This window comes from Corvus hawaiiensis, chromosome 2 (genome assembly GCF_020740725.1).
Source record: "Corvus hawaiiensis isolate bCorHaw1 chromosome 2, bCorHaw1.pri.cur, whole genome shotgun sequence".
Taxonomy (NCBI): domain Eukaryota; kingdom Metazoa; phylum Chordata; class Aves; order Passeriformes; family Corvidae; genus Corvus; species Corvus hawaiiensis.
Genome location: NC_063214.1, coordinates 98,297,023 through 98,306,766, shown reverse-complemented (window position 1 = coordinate 98,306,766; position 9,744 = coordinate 98,297,023). Strand labels below are relative to the sequence as shown.

At 42.5% G+C, this 9,744-nt stretch overlaps 1 protein-coding gene across 2 annotated transcripts in view; it reads left to right on the top strand.

The window, feature by feature from the left end:
* The window catches only part of COL4A2 (collagen type IV alpha 2 chain), a 145,821-nt gene extending 141,326 nt beyond the window's left edge, over positions 1–4,495 (top strand). For both annotated transcript variants that reach the window (XM_048328291.1, XM_048328283.1), the window contains 2 exons: positions 90–376; positions 2,830–4,495. In XM_048328291.1, coding sequence (XP_048184248.1) covers positions 90–376; positions 2,830–3,084 — 542 coding nt within the window. In that variant the 3' untranslated portion in view covers positions 3,085–4,495. The remainder of the gene's footprint in view (positions 1–89; positions 377–2,829) is intronic.
* The last annotated feature ends 5,249 nt before the right edge of the window (positions 4,496–9,744 follow it).

Below are 9,744 nucleotides of genomic sequence, written 5' to 3'. Positions count from 1 at the left end.
TCCTGACAGATACTTGGGAAAGAGCAGGAAACTGGAAAATGTGCATTGTCTTCTGTGAGAATGATTGCTTTTTTCTTCTTTTTTAACAGGGCTGGCTGGTTCATGTTTGTCTCGTTTTAGCACCATGCCATTCCTCTACTGTAACCCTGGGGATATTTGTTATTACGCAAGCCGAAACGATAAATCCTACTGGCTCTCAACTACAGCACCTCTTCCAATGATGCCCGTGGCAGAAGAAGACATTAAGCCGTATATCAGTCGCTGCTCAGTTTGTGAGGCCCCAGCTGTGGCAATTGCTGTCCATAGCCAAGAAGCTTCTATTCCTCACTGCCCTGAAGGCTGGCGCAGTTTGTGGATCGGATATTCCTTCCTTATGGTATTTGGTCTCCAGTGTCACATTTTGTGCAGCAGTGGGTTTTAAATTTGAGTGTTAGTACTAGTAAGGCTGCTCTGCTTCAGAGCCAGCAAAAACAAAACCATGCATCGCACCGGGGAACCAGGGAACTACAAAAGTAATTTCTAGGAAGCAGAAGAGGAAGATGAAAATTTCTGTGAATTTCAGAGAACATTGTCTGTTGTCAGAGTAGCATCTGGAGACCTTACTTTATGTACAAAATAGTGCTTCAGAACTGAACAAAAGGACAGCTGTGACTTAACAAATAAAATTACACTGAGGTGCAACAGTAGCATATGAAACATTTTCACAGCCAAAGATTTGGAGTTACTTACATACATCACTACTAAGAAGCTGATCTAGGGGGGAAAAAAAGCAACAATACACTTTTCCCCTTCTTTTTGAAATTTAAAAATCATTGGTGTTTGGTTGAAGATTTTGAAGCCAAAGTCTTTCACTTATTCTGGAAAGAGAGACAGCCGCTGGTTGTTTTTCAAATTAAGTTTCAGTGTTGTATCTCCAATGGCAATAAGAGCTCAGCTGTACATCCCATGGCTTACAGAATCTCTTTGATCTTGTGATCTTATAATCAGAAAAAGGGATGTTACACTTAGCGCTGGGTGTGCAGCAGAAGACCTACTGAAGGGCCTGACCTTTTTTTGCAAGACTGTACAGAGGGATCATATGAGCACTGGAGGGTAAAGAGCAGCTGAAATGTTACTGAATGGTCTGATGCTCATTTTTCTGACTTCCTTGATAAACACGAGAGTCAAAACCTGCAGCAGCATTTGTATGTCAAAAGCCAAAAACTTAAATTTTTCAGAAAATAAGATAAAGGGAAATCTGAAATTTGTTACAGAAAAAGAAAACCACGTTTTGAGAGAGCAGGTCAATTTTTTTTTTTACCATCCCTGTGTTTGACCTTTCTTTTCCTTCTATAAAAAGCCCTGATACCAATCTGATAGTTACTTCAGAAGAATACTAAGAATTAATTAAATATTTGCAAAGCCCCATGTAAACACTGAGCATTGTTAAGAGCAAATTGTCATCTTAGCAAGAACCTTTTGCCAGGACAGAGTCTGTCAGCACTGTGGTACACACAGTGAGAAGAATTCCCATTTTCCCAGCTGGCTTTTGGAGCAAATGAAGTGTTTGGTTGTACGCATTTTTGCTTCTCAGGCAACTGTGGAAGTAGAGCACACGTGTGGTTTTCTCAGAGTACATACTGTTTTATTTCCTTGGCTTAAATTTGTCACCTCCTTCCCCTGAGTAAGGTACAATCCTCAGTCAGCACAGACTCTGCCCAAACAGCCGGAGAAGTCCGCAAGCACTCCACTATCATATATCCTATATGAGTAAGCACTGCAGAAGGATAAAAAGCCATAGTCAATACCAGAAGAGATGTTACAGGCATAGAGTTGGAGCTTGCAGACCAAGCATGCAATGCCAGTGGTCATCCTCAGGCTGCCAAGCAGGGCTGCTCCCAAGCCAGGGCTCAAACAGCAGCAGCAGTTTTTACTATCTGCTTTCCACCTCCAACTGCAGAGGCCTCAAAGCTGTAATAATTTATGCTGCTTCTTACATTCCCTACATTTACAAAACTATTTAAGAACTTTATTTTCCAGCTGCTTTCTTTTACATTGCAGATTCTTTCCCTTTCTAACAAGAATTCAACAGTATAACTTAAAAATACAGCTGTACAGCTCTTAAAGGGACAGAGAAAAGGCCCATTTTGTTAGTAACGCCTTTGACAGAAGAAAAGTAACATTCAGTTCACTATCACAGAACCTGTCAAAGGCAACAGTTGAGTGGTGTAGAGATGCATGATTTTGGTGTAATTTGCTGTCAAAAAACGTCTTACAGGGAACTAGTTATTATATAGAAGCTAATTCTGTTTCCACAGTGCTCCTCACATGCAATGCAGAGGAAGACAGACTTTATAATTTGGGAAATTCAAATTAGATGTACAGTGCAAAATTGTTCTTAGTGAGGGTAATGAAATAGAGGAGCAAGTTGCCCAGACAAGTTGTGGGAAGTCCATCCTTGGAGATACTAACAACTCTACAGCACCTTGGAGCAACTGAGGGCAACTTTGGTGTCGGTCCTGCTTTGAGCAGGGAACTGGATGAAGTAACCTCCAGTGGGCCCTTTCCACCTAAATGACTCTCCAATTCTAAGACTTCCAACAGTGAAAATCTTAACTATAGAAAAGATATTTGTTAGAAGATTTTAAAGATGCATCAGCATATGGGCTAGCTGCTTTATATCATTATAGCATAGCCAAACCCTTACACAGATGCAGGACTAGCCAACTTTCTGCTCTGGAGATAAGAATTAGGAGCAATTCTAGTGGTTTTTCTCTTTTCACACATGTAAGTTTATGAGAGCATTGCCTGAGGCTGCACTCTGAACACTGCTCTCCTTGTCTCCCTTAGCACACTGCTGCTGGTGATGAAGGTGGAGGACAGTCGCTGGTTTCTCCTGGGAGCTGCCTGGAAGATTTCAGGGCGACTCCTTTCATCGAATGCAATGGCGCACGCGGAACCTGTCACTACTTTGCAAACAAATACAGCTTCTGGCTCACCACGATCGACCAACCCTTCCAAAGCAAGCCCTCGGGAGACACACTCAAGGCAGGACTCATTCGAAGCCATATCAGCAGATGTCAAGTCTGTATGAAAAACTTATAGAAGTCTCTCACAGTATAAGGAACCACCTTATCATGTAGCTCTTATACAGTGGAGCCTTCTGTGGTGGTTAGACAATTGAATAAGTCATGTTGGTGCTTTTTTTAACTTATTACCTCAAAAGCTGAATGGAAATTAATTTTTTAAATGTCTGTAAAAGCAAATTAAGTATAGCACAAGTCTAACAGATCTAGTGCTGTGTTCTCCAACTATGCAGTATATATACACATTTTTTGCTAGTCTAATATTACGTCATTTGCCAAATGATAGAAATACTCTCAGCTTTGAAACACCAAAAAAAACTTAGTAATAAAAGGTTTCCTTGGTCAGATACCCACTGCATTTACATGAAGAGAATATATGTATCTTTCTATTTACTGTATTTTCACAACAGTAAACACTAACAGCTGCAGTTCCATAAATTAACACAGGGTGATTTAAGTCCTAAATCATTGCAAAATACCAAAAATATACCATGGTCCAGAATGCTTATGTCTAGCATTGAAACCTAACTTAAGTTTTAGTATTTTATGCTTGGGCGTTTCAAACACACCCAACACAATATTTTTATTTTTTCAAGCCTCACCATGCTTTAGCACTTAACCACTGCCAATAACAAAGCCCACAGGCTCCCAAAAACAGTAACCGCAAAATGCAACTCTTTCAATTTGGTTATAAGTCTACATGATGAAAATTAGCGTTTTATTTTATAAGCTTGATGGGGTTTTTCCCAGACATACCCCAAGCCAAAGGATCCCTTGCTCCACTGTGCTGTGGACATTTCATGTGTGTCACACCACACAGCAGAAACAGCAGCAATTGGTTTTTGCATTGCAACTTTTCCCTTCTGAAATCAAGCCGCTCATCACAAACAGGCTTTAACCACATCATGTTGGAGCAGCACCCAGGATAGGGTTTGCAGGAGAAGGCATTGCTTGATGCCACACAACCCTGAAACACAGAACTTGCAGCCCTGCCAGCTGGCTCTCTGAAGGCATGCTGTCCTGGCAGCTGGGGACATGTGGCAGTGGGACAGCCACCATCCCAACGTGCACACAGTCATCCTTGCAAAAGCAAGGGGGAGGGAAGCAGGGCATTTATCTGGCACCCTCTCAAGGCACATATCTAGCACCATTATCAAAACCATACAAAAGGCTTGATAATGGCCAGAATGGCTAGCTCTTTCCTTCTGTAGAAAGAAGCAATTTAGCCCAAAGTTGTCTGTCAACACTTCAAGACAGGAGGGGAAGAAGGATCAGCTACGAATTTCATGATCACATAATCTGATTAACATTTATAGCAATGACAGTTGATTTTTCAGTAACTCACCTCGCTCCTGCTTCAGGTGCTTCTTGGCTTTTATTATTACATTCCAACCTCACTGCATCATAAATAAAACCTGTTTTTTTCTACATCTCTATTTGTTGGTGATTTCTGTTTCGTAAACTTGTTTTTCCATATAATGCATATGGACTGCTCTGTTGAAATACTTTGTTTGTACTAAGGAATTAGAAAAGCACTCCCAGAAAACTCCTCCCGCTGAAACTCAAACTCTTCAACCAGAATACACTTGTTTATTTCATGGCACTTAAAAAGATCTAAGAGGGAAGCTGTGTCTAAAATCACTTATTTAAGCTGAACAACTAAAATAGTATTTAATCTGTTGTTGGAATGATTAAAGCAAATAAATTCTGACATTGCAGGTTAAAACAACCTATTATTCACACTCTACAAGGTTCAGGAAAACAATATTTACCAGACTTGACAAGTGTTACATCCACAAAAAAATATATAAATTTTGTTAAAGTTCTGGAATCATAGAATGGTTTGAATTGGAAGGGACCATAAAAATCATCTCATTCCAACCCCCCTGCTGCAGACAGGGATATCTTTCCCTAGACCAGGTTGCTCAGAGTGACATTCAACTGGGCCTGAAACACTTCCAGGGATGGGGCACCCACAACTTCTCTGGGCAACCTGTGCCACTGCATCACCACCTTCACAGTAAAGAATTTTTTCTTAATATCTAATCTAAACCTACTCTTAATTTGAAACCATTCCCTCTTGTCCTAGCACTACATGCCCTTGTAAAAAGTCCCCCTCCATCTTTCTAGTAGGCTCCCTTCAGGTACTTACCTAGCACATTGTCTGACCCAGATTAGTTGCTCATATAATTAGATATATCCATAAACAGAGAAATTACCTGAGCTTTAAACAAGCTCTCTGGCCCTGCTGTAGCTCTGAAAGGCAGCCCCTGAACAAACTTATCACACTGTTACTTATTTCAGCTAAATAAAACAGTACTGAAAACATTGCAGTCAACATGAGCTAAATCTATTCCATATTTGTCAATTCTCTTACATTAAATGTGACAGTAACAAATACCCAAGAATAGACATCTTGCCTCTTCGACATACTGCTAGACATCGGTGGTTGTGGGATGATCACACAACTATCACTTGTGAGTTGTACAGCATGCTACTCTGGCAATGCAGCACATTCAGGGTTTTAAGAGAACTCAAGGTTATAAAAATCTGTAAAAACTGATGATGTCAACAACAGCAGCAAACTATTTGGACTTTTGTGGCTAATATATTGCCTAATCTTCCTACGTAGCTCATTGCTTTAGCACATAGAACTTTAGCACATAGTTCTTCCACCAACAGTTGCTCTGCCTCTTCATTTTCTGACTCAATAAGCTGTTCTTAACAAGTTTCTTAACAGAGTGGTCCCAGCACAGCATTAAGTGGAATACATGGGCGTGGGGAATAAAGAAACCAACCACAAAAGCCACAGGGTGCTAAGCAGGCTTGAGCTTCTGTACTTTGTGTGCGTCATGTGCTTCAGGTCTGTGTACTCACAGCTGTGCTCCTCCAAAGCCTGCGCAATCACGGCTCGGAGAAGTGGAGCGAGCTCGTGCACACAAACACGTGGAACACTCACAGCACAGGACTTCACCTGGTGAGCTAATCCAGAGCACTGCATGGAAGGAGACTGACTTGTCAAATGGACTCTTAGCTGCAAGTTTACCTCCTATGAAGACAGGCTGACAGCTGGGGTTGTTCAGCTGAAAAAGAGAAGACTCTGGGGAGATCTTATAGCAGCCTCAAAGTACCTAAAGGAGACATAACAAGACCTGTAGGGACACAGCAAGGGGCAGCAGTTTTAAACCGAAAGAGGGTTCGTTTAGACTGGACAGAAGGAGGACATTTTTTATGGTGAGGGTGGTGAGACACTGGAGCAGGTTGCACAGAGAAGCTGTGGATGTCCCTTTCCCAGGAGTGTTCAAGGCCACCCTGGACGGGGCTTTGAGCAACCTGGTCTAGTGGCAGGTGTCGCTGCCCGTGGCCAGAGGGTTGGAACTAGATGATTCTTGAAGATCCCTTCCAACCCAAACCATTCCACAGTTCTGATTGTAGAATCCACTTTCAGGAAGCTAAAATATCTTTATTTAGGGAAAAGCTCAGCTACAGCAAAACTAAACAATCCTTTTACTGAACTATAGTGCTCCAACCTAGGATGCAATAAACCACCAGTGTTTTGCCTTGGTTTGATCAAATCTCTTGTTTCAAAGCATGGTGTATGCTTCCTACACTTTCCTGTTTGAAAATGTGCTAAAGTATAACATGCTGCTGAGCCTGGAGAAGATAAATGAGATCATATTCCCTTTCTATAGGTAATAGTGCTTCAGTATATCAACACAGGTATAGTGAAGTCAATATAGTGATGTGAGTTGGCCCCAATTATTCCCTCAGAGTGTATTGACCAAATGAGCAGAGTCTGTTCACACCCTACATGACTGTGCTTGTCTGTGGCTGCCAGAAATAGAAAATTAGCAAACAAAAAGCAGTAAACATTGCCTTGGCACAGGAAGTGTGAGATTGCTGCCAGGGGAGAAGCTGAGGGGTCACTGCCAATGTGCCAACAGCACACAAGTGCAGGCAGCAGCTGCCCCTGTAACCCCATGGGGACCAGCAGCACCCCCAGACACAGCCACCCACCCCAGGTGCAGCGGGGACATGGACCTGCAGCTGTTCAGCACACAATAGTTCAAACCCCACTGAACAAGGGAAAGAAGGATCACTGCACCCCACTGCTCACAAAGAGAGAAGCAAAAACAGGCAGGAGTGCTTCCCACCATGGTGTGGGCAAGGATGTAACTAAGTGGGCTCAGAAGCTCTGCCAGCCCTATGGGCACCAGCAGAGAAGGTTCTGGCTCCTTTTGTGGCCCCCACAAGACCTAAAGCCTTTGTTGGGGTTGTCAAGGGCCCATAACAACCTCAGTCTTGCACCATCAGTGCCTGTGAGGGGCAGAAAGTAGGATGGATCCTTCCCAACCACTCTGGCACAGATCCTCCCCCGTGGGTCAGCCTGGCTCAGCCATCACCTCAGGCACAGGCTGGCCTGTAGCTCACATTCACCCAGCATGGCCAAAAATAACACCTCTTATTTCACTATATAATTAATTCACATAATGCAGACATGGGGGGGGGGGGGGGGGCAGGGAAATAAATGCTTGTAAAACAAGTTTCCTCTCCCTGGCAGGGCAGGCAGAGTCCTTTGTCCATGCTTTTACCCACCTTCACTAGTCCTGGAGAGGAAGATTTCCCTTGGCTTCAGCAGCATCACCACAATAGGCCCAGCTCTGGACAACCTACCTCTCATCAACAGCTCCCATGTATTATGCAACTGCCCAGGTATTGTCATGATTTCACAAAGGCTGGTACAGTGACAACCCATCATAACCCAGAAATTTCTCCAGGAACAAGAGCCAGAAACACTAAAAAGCCATAAACATCATGCCAGACGACAAGGGTAGCCTTAAGGGCAAAAGTGCAGCACACAAGACTGGTTCCTGTGTCATCTCATTTGGTGAAAAACACCAAAGTTGGAGCCTTCAGAAAGACTGTAAGAATTACTTAAGATGTCATATGTATCAAATGCTTGTGCAACTGAATTACAGATATTTATACCTTAAGTGTTGGATGTTAAATTTACAAATATTTTTCCTGTTCTGTACCTTCTAGATGTACATCTCCCAAAATGCCTGACCTCGCAATAAGCGCATGTTGCAGGTTCAGTTGTCAGCAGACACAGGAAGCCAGCACTGGACCTCTCACAGATGTGTCAGCAGAACCCTTTGGTCACAAACAGAACTGAGAGTGGAGCCTGTTTGTCTCTTCCCAGTCCTGAGGGAAGACTACATACTGACCCTTGGAATTTTGTTACTAGCTAGATGGTTTCTAATTATACACATTTTCAAATACCACAGCTCAGGTGCTGTTTAGTCTTTGACAGACTGGTAAGTGTCTGCAAGCCACCAGCAAACCCAAAAGATCACAACCCTTGGTAAGACCTGTAACAATAGGAAATGAGGTAATGATTTTAAACCAAGGTAGGTGCAGACTAGATACAAGGAAGGCATTTTTACAACAAGGGTGGTAAAACAATGGAACAGCAAGCCCACAGCGGTGGTAGATGCCCCATCCCTGGAAATATTCAAGTTTCAATTAGATAGAGCTCTGAGCAACGTGACTGACAACCTACCAGCTCAATGCATGGAGGAGTGGACTAGATGACATTTAAAGATCCCTTCCAACCCAAACCTATGATTACATTATTCAATGTTCAGTGGTTTCTCTCTCAAGCCATTCTTCCCCACTACATGTGTACTACGAATTAACTTAAAAGCAGAAAATAAAGCTACTACTCTGCAGCAATTCACTCAAGAGGATGTACTTGCAGAAAAAAGTACTTTAAATGTATTTAAGTAATAATTTAATTCACTATTTATTTAGGAATTGTCTCCCTATGTACGAAACAACTGTGATTTGGGTGGGACAGAGAGAGGCAATGAGAAAGCATAAGAATCACCAATGCTTGGTCTCAGACAATTCTAACAGAGGCATCCAAAGGAAGATGAAGGAGACAAGAGCTTGCAAAACTGAAAATATGCAAACTGCATCTTTAGGGTTTAGTGGTTGGTTGGTTGGTTTTGGGAGGAATGGGGCAGGGGGTTCAGGGGATGGGTGTGAGTGTGTTTTTAAAAACTAGAAGTTCTCCACTCTGTCTAAGTTCAGTGTGATCTCCTGGGTCACTATGTGCATTCTTTGTAGCTGAGAGGGCTGGGAAACTCTAGGAGCTGTGTTAAGTGTTACCCACTCCTTTTTACTGCAGTCAGGAGAGAAACCATGTACCTCATTACTGCTTCTTCATGGGCCTTTTACTCCACAAAAGGCAGTTTCTTCCCCTCCTCCTGCATTAGCCCGTTTCACATCAGAAAACACCAGTCTTCACTTCCCTCCAGCTAGAGGTAATTACTACTCCAGGTAGTAATGTCATGCATAGCTGATAAACATCAAAGCTGCAGCTCTGCCTGAGAACAACTAAGGAGTGGGAAAGGAGACAGAATACAGGTACTGAACACAGTGATATTCCTACAGGCACCAGAAAGAGGTTTTCACAAAAATTCAGACAAAATAAGATTGATTTCTTCCCCAAAACCCACCTATATTAAAAAATTACAAGAGAAAAATGAAATTAAAGAAAAAAAAAAAAAAAACTTTCTCCTGCAACCTGCAATTAGAACAGCAAGAGCTGGGATGCTGCTTGTTAACACATGGAAGCCCGCTATGGAAGGAGAATTCACATTAATAAAGTCTC